This window comes from Elephas maximus, chromosome 20 (genome assembly GCF_024166365.1).
Source record: "Elephas maximus indicus isolate mEleMax1 chromosome 20, mEleMax1 primary haplotype, whole genome shotgun sequence".
In the NCBI taxonomy this organism is placed as follows: domain Eukaryota; kingdom Metazoa; phylum Chordata; class Mammalia; order Proboscidea; family Elephantidae; genus Elephas; species Elephas maximus.
In genome coordinates this window covers 34,709,342-34,727,330 of record NC_064838.1, presented here as the reverse complement: position 1 = coordinate 34,727,330, position 17,989 = coordinate 34,709,342, and the positions used below count along the sequence as shown (strand labels likewise).

At 51.8% G+C, this 17,989-nt stretch overlaps 1 protein-coding gene across 6 annotated transcripts; it reads right to left on the bottom strand.

The window, feature by feature from the left end:
* Positions 1 to 366: 366 nt before the first annotated feature.
* On the bottom strand, positions 367 to 16,572 carry BRPF1 (bromodomain and PHD finger containing 1). Of its 6 annotated transcripts, none has more exons than XM_049862876.1 (14): positions 16,162 to 16,572; positions 13,362 to 13,970; positions 8,420 to 9,379; positions 7,470 to 7,632; positions 6,943 to 7,074; positions 6,399 to 6,545; positions 5,316 to 5,625; positions 4,665 to 4,988; positions 4,077 to 4,361; positions 3,435 to 3,582; positions 2,704 to 2,840; positions 2,483 to 2,601; positions 1,951 to 2,105; positions 367 to 1,248 (listed from the first exon to the last, which is right to left on the bottom strand). In XM_049862876.1, exons 2-14 carry the CDS (start codon positions 13,958 to 13,960, stop codon positions 1,065 to 1,067), a joined length of 3,663 nt encoding a protein of 1,220 aa, XP_049718833.1. In that variant the 5' UTR covers positions 13,961 to 13,970; positions 16,162 to 16,572; the 3' UTR covers positions 367 to 1,064. The 6 variants fall into 6 exon arrangements, with proteins under 6 accessions (XP_049718833.1, XP_049718834.1, XP_049718835.1 ...); XM_049862877.1 differs by having other exon boundaries at positions 4,665 to 4,985; XM_049862878.1 differs by having other exon boundaries at positions 6,417 to 6,545.
* Positions 16,573 to 17,989: the final 1,417 nt, after the last annotated feature.

Below are 17,989 nucleotides of genomic sequence, written 5' to 3'. Positions count from 1 at the left end.
ACCTTCAGCAGTTCAGCAAATAGACCTGAGTTCAAATCCTAGCTCGCAACTTCCTAGATGTGGGAATTTAGGCAAGTTACTTAATTTTTCTATACCTCAGTGTCTTCGTGGGGATAACCACTCTATTATTAACTTACTCCATAGAGTTATTGCAAGGATTACATAAAATTGTGTATCTAAAGGTACTTTACCACAGGGACTACCAGTCATTAAGTGGATGGAAATGGGAGCTATCATCTTTGTGGTTGTCTTCTAAATGAGGCATGCAAAGCAGCCAGTAACCACTTGGGCCCAATTATTTACCATCCCTGGGGGACAGAACCTCCCTTTTTACCCCTTTTCCCTGGCAGAAGGCAAGAACCAAGAATTCCAAATAGACCATTTATTTTCTAAGAATCAATATATTTTCTTCCTTTGAAATAAATACAAACCAGTTTGAAAGGGGGAGGGTATCTATGGGAAGGAGAAAGGAAGTGGGGACAGGCCCCAGGTTTTTTCTTTTCTTTTTTTTTTTTTTAGTACCAAATGACTCTGGCGCGACCCGGAAACGCAGTTACAAATGAGAATAATTTAAATTCTCTGCTAATTACAGTATTTACAACAGCAGGGGAGGGGGTCACCTAGTGCCCCTCTTCCGGGCTGGACAGACATCAATCCCACTGCTAGGCTGGGCAGATGCCCGTGCACCTCACCACTTGCGGGGGCCTCAGGCCTCTAGGCAGTTACGAAGTCTCCTGGCACGAGTAGAGAGAGGTGGTAGCATGGCCTGTTTTATGCAGTGTCCTAACCTTGGCCCACCACCATGCCCTACAATGCCATGGGATCTCTGGGGCTTTCTGGCCTGTGGACCACCCCTCTACTTTCCCAGAGCCGCCACGGGCCCTTGGAGTGTTCTGTACAGTCCAGCTGCACTCAGGGCGGGAGGGACCTCCCCCGCCCAGCTTCCCCTGAGACTGGCCCCAAGACCAGGAATAAGTCAGTGCAGAGGCCGGTGCCACTCCAGGACAGTGAGCAGAGGGGAGGAGAGAATCACAGGACACTGGCTTGGGCTGTGCCGGGCAGCATCAGTCACTATCACTGGTCTCGCTGCTCTGCTCGCCCTGCACCTTGCTGCGGTGCTGCAGAGCCCTGTGGTAGGCGATCTGCACTGACTTCCGGATGTTGGACTTGCGGCCCTCCAGCATCTTCTCCTTGTCCAGGTCCTGGTTCACCCCCAGTGGAACGAGCTTGGTCCTGGGCAGCCACTGCCTGTAGGATAAGGTGAGGATCAAATAAATCATCTCAGGGAAAGCAATGAGCACCAGCCTTCCTTACTCCTTCATGCATTCAGACACACCTCCTGAGCACCAACACTGGGCCAGGTTCCGTAGGGGGCGCTGGGGGTACAGGGACCAACAGAAACAGTCCCTGCCCTTAAGAAATTGCTCACAGTCTAGTGATGAAGAGAACCCGGTCAACAGTCACACTAGGGGGTAATCACAGGGTATTTTGGGCACAAAAAGAAGAGCCCTGACCTAACTTGAAACATAGGTTCCAGGGAAACTTTACTGACAATCTATCCTGACAATTCACAAAAAGACTAGATATGTAAATATGACAGAAAAGAAATTCAGAGCATGAATGTTTATGCTTGCTTTATCCCCACCTTGTTACCATGGAGGCAGAGGTGGAAAAACTAAGTCTAGAAGCCATGTGAGTCTGGGTGGGGAGCCACCCCCGTATCTGTCACAGTCATCAATGATCCTCTGGTTTCTAGGTATAGCTCTTGTCAGCTGCTGCCTACACAGCCTCTCAGACTCCTGGTCAACACAGTCCTCTAGCTCAAAGATCTGTTCTAAGTCCATATTGCACTGCTAAGTGATAGCCCAGTCTGTTGCTGGTGTTTCCAGCAACCACGCAGGGTTGCATCTGTGGCTATGAGTCACACCAAATGCCCCTCTGCTCCCTTACCAGGTTCGCTTGTTGTCAAAGAAGAGGACGAGGTAGAGATGCTCTCGGGCTTCCTGGGTCATCTGTTCCCCAAGTTTCAGCACCTCCAGTGGGGGCACAGGGATGGGAACCCCATGGTGGAACATACCCTCCCGGGGCATCTTTGGATCAATGATCTGAGGGTGTAATAAGAATCTGGTTTGGTTCAGTCCACTTCCTCCCCATGGTCAGCCCAGCCCGAGAATTTCGAGACTACCTTTGAAGTGGGGACACAGAAAGGTTATCATACTGCTAAAGCTGCAATGCTGTCACCTTGGCTTCTTCCCATGCCAAACTGTTCCAGGGCCCAAGGAGCAAGGGGACAGAAAAGGGAGAGATGGAGAACTAACTGGGAGCCTCTAAGTGGTACTCAAGCTGCATCTGCCCATCAGTTTGTCTGCTAAGAACTCCTGTGCTCTGCAGCTCAGCAGGGGTTAGGAAAAATCTGCTTATTGTGAGTCCTGCATTCTGGAATTAAAAGGCAAGGGGCATGACAGGAGAAAAGGAAGCCTACCAGAGCTGGGTACGATGGATACCCTCGGCATTTGGCCCACACAAGGTCCAGAGCGTCCAGAGGGGAGTCCTCATCCTCCGACAGCCAGCCAGCTCCGCGGCCCAGACTCTTCCTCACCACTTCACAGGAATGGGAGAGAGGGGGCGGATCAGCTGCTGGGAGACTGGCGAGGCTCTGACACTGGGCCCCCGGCATCCCTGGCCTTGGGCGAGGGTACTTACTGCTGTGGCCCACGCCGCGGCCAGTGCCCACGGAGTAGGCCTCATTCTCAGTGCCTGAGGTATCCTCACTGCTGTCCTCTGGGAATGTGCCCCGAGAGAAGGAGGGCTTGCCCCGGCCTTGTTTTGAGGGCGTTGTGCTGTGGGCAAGACACAGGAGGCAAGACACAGGAGCTCACTCAAGGGAGGGGAGGAGTGAGGAGTGGTATGGTAGGTGTCTTCTCTTTAAACTCTCAAGGCCCTAGACGTCTGGAAAGCAGAGGCTACACAAGGAGTTTCAAACTCAAATGTCCTCAAGGCCAGGCTGATGATCTGCCTGAAGAACTGGCCTGCTTTAACAGCATAATGGTGGTGGGGATGAGTGCATTCCCCCTTTAAAGGCAGCAGCCACTACTCAGCTCCCACCTGATGCCACTTGGCCATACTAGTCAGGTTCGCCAGATCTTCTAATTTTTTAGAGAGAATCCAGAAACTGGGCATTTTTCATGGCATTTCCTGATGCATTTTTTAAAAACTGCATGCTGGCCAAACAAAATGTGTCTGTAGGTCAAATCCAGGCCATAGGCCACCAGTTTACACCCTCTGCTCCAAACCATCAGCTTAACCCGGGATGGTTCTCTCAGTTCTACTATGGTGATCTTTAATCTATCCCATTTAACCTGCAGAGAACCTGGAAATGCTGTGAGCCCTGGAAGGGTACCCTAGAGGCGTGCCTTGACCTAGAGGGCTGGTACCTGGTTCGGTCTGAGGCAGCGCTGCTGCTGCTACTGCTGCTGGACTCAGAGTCTGAGCTGCTCCGGGGAAGGCTGCAGTCATTACGGTATACCAAGAAACTCTTCTTCACTGGCTGATTTCCACTGCTGAAGCCATTAGCTGGTAAGTCTTTGTTGGGGGGAGGGAGAGGAGAGAAAGAAACAGTCAGGAAAATGTAGATCAGCGATGGCACTGGGGCTAGTAGGGACTTAGAACCTGGGCTTCCCTCTGTGCTGGAAAAGTCCTCCAACTTTGGCCAGCAGAGCTAGCTCTGGGCAGTGTCAACTACAGTTAGTTGCCCACAGCCCTGCCCCACCCCTCATAGTTCCCTTGGCAGTTATTGGCCTTAGGACACAAATGGCTTAAAAGGCAGGAGATTCCCCAAGGAGGATAAGAAAAGAAAAAGTGAAGTAGTAATAAAATGGAAGGGGGCCCTGGATGGGAATCTGGCTGGGTCAGTGTCTCTGGGCTTCAGTTTCTCCATCTGTAAAATGAGGGAATTCCTAAAGGCCCTTCTAATTCTGACATTTTACAGGCAAATGAAGGGATTAGCTGGGAGTTATGTTGGGGAGAATGACAGTTCTGCTCACTCTCTTGGGGGGCTGGGTGATGGTGAGGCTCACCCATTGGGGGGTCTTCTGTGGACTTATCACTGTCGCTGTCTGAACTCGAACTGGGTCGGGGGCTCCTACCCCGCTTGCGCTGACGCAGGGAGCCCATGATGGGGAGCTGGGGGGGCCCCACAGGACTGCCTCCGTGGCTGGGGGTCATCTGGCTCTCCCGGTTTTTGGGGGGCCGGCCCGGCCTCTTGGGCGGTCCAGCTGTCTTCGGGTTCTTTTTGGAGAACAGAACTGAGGTTCTCCTGCCCACCTCATGTGCGGGGGTTGAGGACATGTTGGGACCCAGGCCTGGAGCAGAGAAAGAGAGAATGAGAGTTGGTGAGGGGTCTGATGTGGAAAGGCTACATGTCCAGGGGCATGCCCTGGGTGTGTAAGACCATTACTCCAGCTACAGTTGGGGAGATGCTCTCAGGGGCATGGAATAGGGAACACTGTCCTCTTATACACATAGCCAGAGGGGCAGCTAAGAGCCCCTCACTGGGGAGTAGGGGAGAAAGTGCAGCTAGCTGTGCAGGAGGGACCTCTGCCTGGAGAATGGTAGGGGCTGGGTGTGTGCTGCAGAGCCGGTGTGGCTTGCTTTGGGGTCCAGACCTTTGCTCGTCTCCTGGCTGCTGCTCTCCTCAGCGGCGCTGTCTGTCTGCCCATCCTTGTCGCAGGCTGCCGGGTGGGGTGTCAGATTGCCCCGGCTTGAGGGGCCATGCCGCTCAGGCCCATCCCGTCCAGTCTCCCGCTGATGGGCCAGCTTCCGCCGCAGCGCCGTCATCTCCTTCTTGATCATCTTTGCACGCCGTGAGCGGCCAACACTCTGCTTGCTGGCATTCACCTCATCTAGTCGCTCCAGCAGCAACTTCAGCTGCTCTTCCACTGGCAGGTGCTTCTGGTTCTCCAGTAGGACTAGCCGCTCTTCTTCTGCTGCTATGGATGAGGGTCGGAGGATAAAGGTCAGACTCAGGGCAGCCCTCTGGACCCCTTGAACCTGGGCAGACAGCAAGTAACCCAGACTCTTCCCACCTCAGCTTTTCACCCAGAACAGCTATAAATGGGAGCACCAAGCTGTGGAATGGTAAGCATTACCCTGCATCCACTCAGTCTGGCTTCTTGGGGAGCATTCCTAAGGCCAGCTTCCACTGCTCAGCCTAGCTGCTTCCTGCCTACACTGCCTGCTCCCAGGAGAGGACTTTTGGAAAACTGCCTACCCAGGCATTGGCCGGTGTGTGTGAGTGTGAGAGACTTATCACCCACCATCTTCGGCGTGATGTGAGGCCTCATCTCCAGCCAGGCTGTGGGGGATATGCATGCCCGTCTCGAAGTCAATGCCCATTTTTTCTGCCTGGCGCCGGGCCTGGCGGAGCACAGCACCACCCTGCTCACGGAGCCGCACTGCTGCCCGGTAGAAGATGGTGTCCTTGGCATTGTACTTGAGGCAGTTGCTGACAATGAGGTTGAAGTCCTCCTCAAAATCATCAAAGTTCAGGTAGCGGTAAGCTTCCAAGTTCTGCTTCATGGTGAAAAAGTCCATGGGTTTTTTGATGTGGTCTAGGTAGTCAGGTACCTGGGAAAGCAGAGTAGTTGTGGCTAAGTGGAGATAAGCCCCTTACTCCCTGAGCCCGTACTCCTAACAAAACCCCCTGATATGCATCCAGCAATCTCCTCCCACCACAGATAGAGACAGGCATATAGCACAGGGGAAGAGAGAGCTGGATTCTAATCCTGACTTCACAAATCACAAGCTATGTGACCTTGGCAAATCTCTTAATCTTTCTGGGTCTTCATCTTCTCTCCTTGGAAAAGGTGATAAAATACAGCCAAATATACCTTCTAGAGCCATGTGAAGTTTCAGTAAGAAAATGGCTAGCAGAATCCTCTGGAACTACCACTATCTTGTATTCCTTCCATTTTTACTTATCATTAAACTTATAAAGAGGCTATTGCCTCAGGCCTCTCATTTTATACCTTTTAGAGAGAACAGTCTGCCAGTCAGGACCTAGGGCTTCGGAGCTGGTTCTTTGGGTGCTAAGCCTTCTAAAGTCTCCATTTTAGGGTTCAGCACCCTGAAAGTGTCTTCCTGCCCTGGTATTATTCATCTGGCAGGCTCTGTCCCTGCCTCTGGGGAAAGAGTGAACATCACCTCCCATTCTGGGCCCTTGGGGTGTGACAGGGACAAGACAAAGTCCAGGTGATACACTGCGTGGCTCCATTTCATCTTGCCCCAGAGCCACCAGCCCCTCTTCGAGGTCCCCTCCTAGTCCCTGGCCCAGACCTGCAGCAGGGGTCCAACTGGGAGAGGAAGAGAAAGAAGGTGGAGTGAGGGGAAGGGATTCTTACTTCATTCAATTCGGTTACCTCAGACAGAGGGACCGGCTCGCTGAAGATGTTGCCTGTGTCCTTCTCTTGGAGCTGCTCTAAGGTTTTGCGAAGGAGGATGAGGAAAGGGGTCAGCTGCATCTCCATGGCGATCTGCTGCACTTTGATCTGATGCACACAAAGGCCCAATCAGCCCAGCCCTTAGCAGAGGCATCTGAGACGGTCCCAGGCTGGCTTGGGAACTCGCCTTCCTGCCCACCCCTACAGCTGGGTGGACTCACTCAGGTCTACCATTCTTTAAGGCGCCACCCAGTGAAACTTTCCCCAACTACTCTGGCCTTCACCTTCCCCTGCCTTGAACTCCCAGCACTAGCTATCTGTATCACATAATTTAGGGTCCGTTCATACTCTCCTGTGGCATTTCGCTTCTAGTAGGCCCAAGGGTATACTGAGAGCCAGGAGACTCTAGCATCAGCCCTGTTGCCACGTGGCTATGGAATATGCTTTTTCTTCTCCTACATCTGTTTTCTCCTCTGTAAAACAGGGCTGGCCCAGGAGCACTCACCATCTCCCTTTTGAGCTTCTCCCGCTTGCGGATCAGTTCTACCAGCAGCCGAGCTCGCTCCAGATCGTGCCGGAGGCGCTGCCAGGACTTAAGCTGTTCTTTGAGGGCCCAGTTCTTATCCTCAGAATCTCTCTGTAGAGGCAATAGGGAGATCAGGAGATGGTGAAGGAGCCAGATGAAAGCCAGAGGTGGGTAGAGAGCCCAGGGGAACTTGGGTCTGCAGGCCAAGCCAAAGGAGGGAACACAGTGATTTACTGGCAGACATGCCAGCTAAAGCAGGCGTGCCTCTATCTGCATGTCCCTGGAGTCTGGCATATGCTTAGTAAATATGCTTAAAATGAATGAATGAACATGTAAGAACAATGCTTATCCATCAAGCTGATAACCTATAAGGGCTTCATCCCAAGCCTGGTTTGAAGGCAGCTTAATGGAAGAAACAGCCTAAGCTCTCTGACACTAGAAGCAAATTTCTGTTCTTTTTCCCACGTCCCCAGTCCCCAGAGCCCACAGGGAATCTGACACAGTACCCCAATTTGGTCACAGTTCCTCTGAGACTGCAGGTGTGTCTGCAGGCGACGCAGCAGTGGGACCCCATTTCGTGACTGCCGCTTCAGTGTCCAATAGCTGTGAAGCCTCTGCATGAACTGGCTCTTCCTCTGGATGGTCAGGCGGTTGGTGATTTTGCTTAGCCTGAGAGGCAGGGGAACAAAGAGAAAAACCTGCTGGGCCCTGCTTCTCTTAAGCAGAATTGGGATCTCTGGCCAGTGAGAGTTCCTGAATGAGGCTGAACAGGGAATAAGTCTCCTGTCAAAAACCTGAGACACTCGGATTAAAGCAAAGAGGAGCAACGGGTATCAATCAATGGCACCTCCGTAGGCAGGAAGCCAAGCTCCCAGCATTAGGCCAACATCCCTAACCTGTATACCACAGAGTCAGGGGGTTCTGCCCCTAAGACTGCTCATGTCACTGCAGCCCAGAGTAATATTTGACCCTGAAATACCCAATTCAGATTGACCCTTTGAAAATTTTAAGATAAAGCACAACTGTACAGCAGTAAACTATAGTATATCATCTAAATAGCACAAGAGAGTTAGAAATAAGTGATGATCACACCCAGATGAGTGACAGAAACCACTTTACAATTCTTTCCTTTCCTTCCTCCTTTTTTATTCCATTTGTCCCTTCATAGATTGTTTTCTCCTTTGTGGCTGGTGACTACCCATTCTCTTTCTTCCTAACTTAATCACATCACCAAGATGAAGGGCAGTTTCGACCAACTATTAGGTCTACCAGATAAAGGTTTAAGTTTCTGGCTCCTAAGGTAAGAGGTAACCTGCTAGAGAGACCTTTCTGGAATTTGCAGATCCTGATAGGAAGAAGATAACTCAGCCCTGCCACTCCACTCTGGGACCTGTCAGTTCCTCCCCAGGAGGTCTTCTTCTTCCCTCACCTGCCTGTCCACCTGTGCCCGGCATACCTGTGTGGTGGGATGCATGGCACCGACACCACAGGTGCTGCTGCTCGCTTCTCTGCCAGGATCTTCCGCGCCTTCTTCATCTTGATCCGAGACTTGGCCTTGGCCTTCTTGACTTTCTCTGAGCTCCAGCTTTTACCCTCTTCCTCCTCTTCGTCCTCATCCTCTTCACCCTCACTATGCGACAGGGCAGGCAGGCGGCGTGCTGAACCTGGGGGTGTGTGGATGTCGCAGTAGGCCGTCTTGCGGACGCTGAAGGAGGTGCCGTTGGCACCTGTCTCCCGCACAGGCTCCATCTTCATGTAAAGGCCAGCCTGTTGGGCGCATGTCACGTGGAAGGCTGTGTAGCAGTTGGCCTTGTGGCACTGGATGCAGGCCCCTGAGCCCCGCTGTTTGCAAATGTAGCAGGTAAGCTTCCAGCGAGCTGGTGGGATGTGCTCGATGCTGTCGATAGGCTCTAGGAAGACTGTGTTGGCAAAGCAGACCTCGGGGATCCATAGGGCACACACCACATGAGCCCACCGCCCATCATCTGTCTGCTTGAAGGCACCACCCTTGTTGGGGCACAGGGCACAGTCCACAGCGCGGGAGGGTGACTGCAGGCAGCGGCGGCACAGCCACTGGCCCTCAGGAATGTAGGGTACACCGTAGCACTCCTGGTGCACGGCCAGGTTGCACATGTCACAGAAGAGGATGACATTGCTGTTCTGGCACTCACCGTCATTGCAGATACAGCACACGGCATCCTCATCCACTAGTGCATTGGGGTCGCCTTTATTGTGGCTCTCAAAGTATGACTCCTTCTCCAGCCGGTCCATTAGGTACTCAAAGATCTCCTGCGGGATGGGACTCACACCCTCTGTCTTCCGCCGCTCGTTCATGATGTCCAGCCAGATGTAGTCCTCCTCGTCCATGTCATACTCTACTTCCTCGTCCAGCTCCTCTGCTGACTTCTCAATGTACCTGCAGTGCACACAGGTAGCTTAGCATCATATAGTTGAGATTTCTTTCCCTTAAAAACAATGAGTTACATCTGCCAAGCACTTCCTCTGTGCTAGGCCTGTATCTTTACACATGTTGTCTCATTCCATCTTCACCTTTATCCTAGGCACTATAATCATTCTAATTTTACAGAAAAGGAAACCTGAAGCTTGGGATAAGTTAATTCACCTGCCCCAGCTCACTTGTGAGAATGTGGTAGAGCTGGGACGTGACCCCAGACCTGCCAACACCAAGGCTCGTGTCCTAGCTGCTACATGACACTGCCTCCCTTGGGGTGCAGAGGCTCAGCTAGACTCCGGAAGGGAGGATGGGCCAGATGGGACCCACTGGGGTGGTCTGGATGACAGTGCAGAGAGTCAGGGAAGAAAGGTCCTTGATGTCACTTGTAAATTACATACAAGTCGTTTTAGTACCAGCTGGCAGGGCTTGGAGCTGCTCTGGGTCTTCAGTTAGCTGGTCCCTGAATCAGCTCAGGACACCCTCGAACTCTAGGTACCGGTTTGCTATGTTTGCTCACTGGATAGCCTTAGGAAATCAGAGTCATAACAGCTAAGATTTACAGGGCATTTCTATTAGCCAGGCATTGTACTAAGTTATTACATGTAATTCGCACCACAGCCATACAGTCCATGTTCTCACTGCCCCATTTTACACATGAGGAAACCAGGGCTTCGAACCAGTTTGGTCTTGTGGGAACCCCCGGTGAGAATTTGCTTTTCCAACAAGTTCCCTGCTGAGAATTTGCATTTCCAACCCAGATATGTTGAATCAGAATCTACAGTTTAACAAGATCCCCAGGTGATTCTTATGTATAACTTCCTGGGACCTTGTTAGAAATGCAAAATCAAAGCAGGGGCTGGAAGCCCTAGAGGAAACCAAAGTTTTGACAGGTTAATTTACTGCCCAACACAACTAGGTCACACAACTAGGGAAGTCGCAGAGCTGGGACTTTAGCCCCAGCACTCTTAACCCCCACGCTACAGCACTCACTGGGTCAGCAGGACTGCAGTTGAGGGCTGCTCCAGGTGCCTGTGACACAGAGACATGCCCTTGGCATGCTCTGGGTAGCCTGGACTCTGGTACTGTAAAAATACAGTGCATGATGCTAAGAATGGGGTTTTGGCTTCTAACAAATGTGGATTTAAATCCTGGCTCTGCCGCTTTGTGACCTTCAGGACATCACTGCTCTTCTCTCAACTCACTTTCAAAGGTGACAGAATAAAGATGATACTATCTATTCACAAAGAGGAAACCCTGGTGGCATAGTGGGTAAGTTCTACGGCTGCTAACCAAAGGGTCGGCAGTTTGAATCCGCCAGGCACTCCTTGGAAACTCTATGGGGCTGTTCTACTCTGTCCTATAGGGTTGCTGTGAGTCGGAATCGACTCGAAGGCACTGGGTTTGGTTTTTTGGGTACTCACAAAGATGCTGCCAAGATTAAACGGAATTACAAAAATGAATGGGCTAAATCAAGCAGCACATAGTTCCTGTCCCTCCCCTCCCCTCTCCACATGAAAAGCGGGGTTCTGGGTGCTACAGCAGGCCAGGAGAGCACAAAATGCGGAGCCACATTGCCCGGGCTCTGTATTTTGGCAGGCAAGTGACCTAATCACCCTGGGCTTTGGTTTCCTCCTCTTTAAATTGCGATGCTAATCTGAACCTATTTCACATTCTGTTGTGAGCATTAAAATGAATAAATACAAGTACTGAGAGCAGTGCCTGGCATGTAGCAAATACTCAATAAATGTTAGCTTTATCATTAGCTTTTGTATAGCTTTTCCCCACCTTGCCTCGTATTATATAGTTTTTTATGTGTCTAATTCTTCAAATACAGGATAGAGACAAGAACCATATCTGATTCACTAATAGGATAGAGACAAGAACCATATTTCATTCACTGCACAGAAACAGGCACTCAATATTCATTTAAAAAGCATTTTGAGGGTAGGAGACAAAAACACTGTATCTATAGGAAGCAGCTGCTTCTGCAGCCTTTACTTCTTCCCCAAGGTAACTGCAACATCCTCATTCTTGAATGAGAGTGAGGCTCAGGGCTTGTGTGAACCATCTGGTCCCTTCCAGACCTTGGCACCAGCTCTCACGAGCAGCAGTTCTCAACCTTTTCTCTGCCATGACACACGTGGCATTACGTGATGGTGCGCAACACACTCCCATAGGGCACCCAGATTACAGGCTGTGGCCCAGATAAGGTAGGCTGTATGTCATGTACAATTCCTGGCACACCAGCTGACACCCAATCTCTCTCTTCCCCTCAAGAAAGCATATCAGGATCCAAGTAAGAAAAAATGTTATTAGAGAGCTGACCTCAAATCTTCTTTAATTTGTATAAAAAGTAAATCATTTCCAAAACTTGGGCAGTTCCGCTAACAGCAGTTACAAATTCCATGCAACACCATCTCCCAACTGATAAAGGTGCACCAGCTGAGAGCTGCTGCCCCAGAAGGCAAAAAGTGAATCTGCGTAGAGGGAGGAAGAAAAGGAACTGAACGCCCATCAGAGCAGAAAGAGCTGAAGAGCCATTACAAGGGAGGGGAAGCCCAGAGAAGGGAGTCTGCGTGTTGCGGGGGTCAGTGGTTGAGGGCATGGCAGTCAGTGCTAACAGAAAGACAGCAGAAGGAAGTGAGCTGGGCTGAACAGATGGAAGAACGGGAGAGAGGAAAGTGACATACTGGGCCATATCATGTGGGTTACCACAGATTTACTTTTAAAGAACTAAGATTTAATATAAGATGTGGATTACAGTTTTGGTAAAAACGGTCTTTAACATAAAAACCTTTCTGACAGATCCTTGGCCATCAGGCCTTCTGATCAGTTGACAACAAAGACTGCTACCTAGCTCATCAGAATGCTCTCTTTGCCTTGGATGCTAAGACTCTCAGAGCTAAATTTTATACTTGGTTTTTGTACCATCCTTCAGCTTCACAGCCCACCCCATTCAATTTTACCTCATGTTAAAGGAATATAGCCTTTTTGTACCTGTGCCTTTATTAGGAGCCACTGTGACTAATTTTGGAAAGAGCTGGGGTACAAAGAAACAATTACATGAAACAAAAGGGCCACTGGAGGAGTACAAAACACAAAGCAATGAAAATATTGCTTAAGCGTGCTAAATGATGAATGACAAAAGCAGAAATCATAGGAAAATTGCCTGCAAATTTGCAAACTGTTTTTATAACCTTATGAAATCAGTACTTGCTGCCTTTAGGCAGGCAGAGGAACACTGTCCACTCTGCAGATGGGGTTTCTATAAAACCAGAAGTTGCATGAGTTAACCAAGTCGCACAGTGAGTGAATGGAGAGGGTCAGGATCAGAAACAGGATCTTTGGTACAGTGGAAATACTGCAGCTTTAGAAACAGAGGTGCCTGGATTTGAATTCCAGGTCAGCTAGCCACTTGCATGTGACTTTCGACCAGGCTGGTCCCCTTTCTGGACTGCAGTTTGCTCATCTGGAAATAAGGACAATACCTACCTGAGTGGTGATGTGGGAATAAAATAAGGGAGTGGCTATAAAGCACCCCACAGAGGTCCCTGTGTCCGCAAACAGTTTGTGCTCAGCTACTAATTAACTGAAAGGCTGGCGGTTCAAACCCATCTAGTGGTGCCAAGAAAGGCATGGAGATCAGCTTCTGTCAAGATTACAGTCAAGAAACCTCTACGGAGCAGTCTGTAACAGATGAGGTTGCCATGAGTCAGAATCGACTCAGCAGCAGTGGGGTACAAAGCACTCGATGCAGGGCCTGGCATGAGGCAGTCAAGGCCATCATCACTAGCTGGGGCAGTTTCTCTCACTGCCCTGGTAGAACCAGTGTGCCTTCTCTATCCTTTATCCCTGCCACTCTCCTATCTGCTGCCTGCCACCTCTCTGGCTCCTGAGCCCTATTTGACCGTTTTCCCAGAGTTGGGGCCAAGGGTGGCCTTACCGGTAATAGGAAGTTGGCCGGGGCGGGGCATCAGGGGTATCCTGCTCCAGCTCTCGGTATACCACCTCTGGCAGCTTGGGAGTGGCACTCGCTGAAGCATTATGGTGGTGATGGTGGTTGGAGTCCTTGCGTTTCTCCTTGTTCTTATGCTTGCCCGACTTAGGAGTGGCAGCTGGTGTCTCCGTGTTCTCCTTGTTGCTGCTGTTCTCGGGGGCTTCTTCTGGGGCCTCCTCATCCTCTGACACTACATCCAGGTTATCGAAGATGCTGATGCGGTGGACACGGCCATGCAGGTCCACCTCCACCATACGCTGGGCCTGTGCGTAGCTCATCACCTCACGGCCTGGCGACTGTGACACCTCTGAGGGGCTAGGTGACTGCTTGTTGGCTGGGCGTGACTGACGCCCCTTCTTCTTGTGCTTGCGGAGTGGAGTCTGCTGCGGGGGCGGCGGGTTCTCGTGGTCATAGTGGTACAGATGGTACTCGATACCACTGTAGCTTTTATAGACCTTACGGCAGGTCTCCACGGGACACTCATATGGTGGCTTAGTTGCCCGCAAGTTGTGGCAGAAAGTCTTCACATCAAAGTCCACCCCCATGCTGTCACAACTAGAACACAGAGATCAGTTAGCATAGGTCTAGGGAGGGGTTCCTGGCCACCTGCATCAGGGACCCCACTTTCTCCTGCCGTCCCCCTCCCCAAAAGTCACTAGGTCCTGGCCAACCTACCGCTACAGCATTTCCAAATGCCATCTCTTCCACCTGGTCTAGGACTTCACTGCCTCCTGCCTGGTCGACCTGCCCTATGTCTAAACTCCTTTAGCTCAATCTCACATAATGCAGCCAGAGTGATCTTTCTACCAAGTACCAACAATAATGCCAATCTCTTGATTAACACTCTCCAGATGTTCCCCACTCCCTTCAGGGTAACATTCAAATTTCCTCTGATGGCATTCCAAGTCCTCTGTTCATTGTCTGGCCCTAGTTCTCCTTTCCAGATGCTTCACCAGGTACAGCTGTGCTTCTGTTTATCCCAGGCAACTGGTCACTCTCTGAATATGTTATAACCTCTTAATTCCTGCAGATGACTTCTATTTGGAATGCCCTCCACCCTTTCTGATTTGTGAGCTCCTACTCAATTCTTCCAAACTCAGCTCGAAAGTCACTTCCTCTGTTATGACTTTTTTGACTCTCCTGTGGGAGCTTTGTTTCCAAAGCATCCCATTCTCACCTCCACCATGGCACTTATGTGTCAGGGAGACTTATCTGCCTCCTGCCACTAGACTGGGAGCTTGCATAACGCAGACATGTGCCTACTCACCTCTGTATTCTTGAAAAACCTGTTGCCATCGAGTCGATTCCGACTCAAAGTGACCCTACCGGACAGAGTAGAACTGCCCCGTAGGATTTCCAAGGAGCAGCTGGTGGATTTGAACTGCTGACCCTTTGGTTAGCAGCCTGAGCTCTTAACCACTGTACCACTAGGGCTCTATATCCTTAGTACCAGGCATACACTGAACACTCAGTTTTTGGGGAATGAATGAATAACCCGTCAAATGAATGGCTGAATGACAGAATCATCAGATCTGGAGCTGAGAGAGATGGAATGAAGGCTAGTGTTAGCCCATGTAGAAACTTGAATGAGTGGCCAAAGTCTTGGTCCTGGACTCCCACAAAAATCACTGGATTATAGAAAGCATCAGTTCATTTCTGAGGCCTTTAGGGGGAGCCTATGCCCTTGCCCTGGGACTGAGTTGGGGGATGTACTATGGAGCCAAGTGAAAACTGAGGTCATTTAGTCAAGGCCAGTAAGTAGCATGTTTTACATTTGCACTTTTCATTCACCCATTCCTGTAACAACAACTGAGTGCCTACTAAGTGCTATGTCCTAAGGGTACTAACACAACCATGACAATTAGGCACACTCAGCTCCATGCTGCTCCTCAGGGGCCCTCCCTTCCTCCTCCTCAGTGTTCCTGGGTGAGTGGAGACAGCAGATGGTAACAGCCCCCAGAAAGCCCAGCTTGGTTAGAGGCTGCCCCAATTTCTCTCAGCCTAGTTGAGTTCAACGATTCAGCTGGGGGCTTGGCTCCATCCCAGGCAAAGCCACCCTGAGCTCTGGGACAGTGACCCTTCTTGGCGTCTCTCCTCCTGAGGCTTAACCAGGTAAACGTGCTGCTCCAGCCCCTCTGTCAACAAACCCTGACTCCCACACTGAGTAACGCTACATGTTCAACTCCAACTTGCTTCCACTGCCTACCTGCGGATGTGCCTTTAAACACAAACCAACAGGAAGCACAAACAAGCTCTCCTCTTTCGGTGCTGGGTCCCTGGTGAATGTTTCGACTCTGCCATCCTGGCTTCTGACCCGGCAGCAGAGGCATAGGGGACAGAGATCAGAACTTAACCTGAAAGCCCGTGGGGAGGGCCCGGGGCCCAGGAGTGTGGCGGCCGCAGCTGCTCCCGTAGCTCAGAGGGCCGGAGGAAGTAGGGGGCGGGGGCCGGAGGGACCAGGCCGGGCCCCAGAGGTGCCCGCAGCCCTCTCTCCCGGATGCGGCGGCGTTTCCCCTTTGTCGAAGTGTAACAACTTAAACAAGGCTCCTCTCCTGCCATTGGCCCAGGCGGCCCCGAAGGATACAATGTTGCCCCTAGAAGTCGGCGGGGAGCCAGCGCACTGTCAGTTCTCCCCGCTGGAGCGGCCCGAGGGGCACCCGTGCCGGGCAACTCAGTGCGCGCCCACGAAAGTAGCTTACCCCTTTCCCGTTGGCCACTCCCGCCCATGTCCCGGGCCCGCACTCACCGGGCACCTCGAGTCCGGGCTCATCGCCGGGGGCGCCCGCCGGGGCTCCGACCCCTCTTGGGGAGGCCGGCGGGGAAAGACGGACCGGGAAGCTGGAGCCCCAACTCTGGGACCACAGACCTCGCCACCCCGGCCCCCCGCCGCCCCGCACTCTGGCCGCGGCTCCCCGGGATTCCCGCGCTGATCCCTGCCGCTCCCGGTCCCGCCGGCGCCTGGGTGTCTCGACTCCGTCGGCCGCGGCTGGCCGCCGCCTTTTTCGCGAGCCCCTAGGTTGCCCGGCCTCGGGACCAGGCGCTGCCGAAACAATGGAGCCTCCGGAAGGCAGCGCGGGGACGGCGGCGGCGGAGACCCTGGCGGCAAAGGCAGTGGCAGCGGCGGCAGCAGTGGCGGCGGCGACGGCGTCTGCGCAGGGTAAACGCGGCGCCGAGGCCCTGCTGAGCTGCACTTTCGCCATGGTCCCCCACCCGCTCGCTGAGGCTCGATGACTATTTTCTGAGACTCGGAAGGCCCTCTGGACACACTGAAAGGCTTCTCTGGCCCCTCTCTCTTAGAGTTGAGCTTTTGGGGGGATGAATTCATGGTATTATGGACCTGGGGGCGCCAGGCCGTTTGTGGCGAATCTGCAGCCACGGACTGTGAGCGCGGGGCTGGGCGTAAGGATCCCGCCCTTCTCCCCTCCCCCTCTACGCCCTCCTCCTCTCCTCCTGCTGGCGCCACGGCTGCGGTAGGGACCTGGCGTCCGAGAAAGGGGACGAGGCGGGGCGGGAGCCACGGGGCGGAGCTGGGGGCAGAGCCCAGAGCAAGAGCTATGGGGCCGTAGCCCAAGGGGGGCCCCGCGTTATGGATAGGGGCGGTGTAAGGCAAGAGGAGAATGGACCGGTTTATGGGGCCAATAAGCAACACCTGGACTAATAAAACAACATCACGATAAACGGAGAAAAGATTGACGTTATCAAGAATTTAATTTTACTTAGAACCACAATCAGCGTCCATGGAAGCAGCAGTCAAGAAATCAAATAACGTATTGCATTAGGCAAATCTGCTGCAAAAGACCTCTTTAAAGTGTTCAAAAGCAAAGATGTCACCTTGGAGGACTAAGGTGCACCTGACCCAAGCCATGATATTTTCAGTTGCCTCATATTCATGTGAAAGATGGACAATGAATAAGGAAGACCGAAGAAAAATCAATGACTTTGAATTGTGGTGTTGGCAAAGAATATTGAATATACCGCGGATTTCCAGAAGAATGAACAAACCTCTCTTGGAAGAAATACAGCCAGCATGCACCTTAGAAGCAAAGATGGCCAGACTTCATCTCACTTACTTTGGACATGTTATTAGGAGGAACCAGTCCCTGGAAGAGGACACCATGCTTGGTAAAGTAGAGGGCCAGTGAAAAAGAGGAAGACCCTCAACCAGATGGATTGACACAGTGGTTGCAACAATAAGCTCAAACTTAGCAATGATTATGAGAATGTCGCAGGACAGGGCGGTGTTCCGTTCTGTTGTACATAGGGTCCTTAGGAGTCGGAATGTACTCCAGGGCACCTAAAAATAGCAATGGGGCGGGGTTTGCGGAGAGTGGGTGGAGCTTTTTGTATAGCGGGGCCCAGTAAGGAGAAGGATAAAGGCAGAGCTGAGGTAAAGAGCGGGGTGGGGTTAATCAGAAGAGTGGGCTTCAGAAAACGTAAAGGGGCGAGGCCTTGGATAGGCCTGAAGGGCGGGGCTGGGCTAGAGAGAAAGGATAGACCTGGGACAAACCTAGGGAAGCTGATTGGGGGTTGCGGGGGTGGGAAAGGACAGAGCTTGGAAAAGGTAAAGGGGCTGG

What these genes read in the sequence shown, in the direction of transcription:
- BRPF1 (XM_049862874.1), bottom strand. Translation starts at nt 13,960, where the DNA reads ATGGGGGTGGACTTTGATGTGAAGACTTTCTGCCACAACTTGCGGGCA. An exon ending in CTCACATCACGCCGAAGATG is followed by an intron (nt 4,989 to 5,315) that starts GTGGGTGATAAG and finishes CCTCATCCATAG; the next exon opens with CAGCAGAAGAAGAGCGGCTA. An exon ending in TTTGACAACAAGCGAACCTG is followed by an intron (nt 1,249 to 1,950) that starts GTAAGGGAGCAG and finishes CTTATCCTACAG; the next exon opens with GCAGTGGCTGCCCAGGACCA.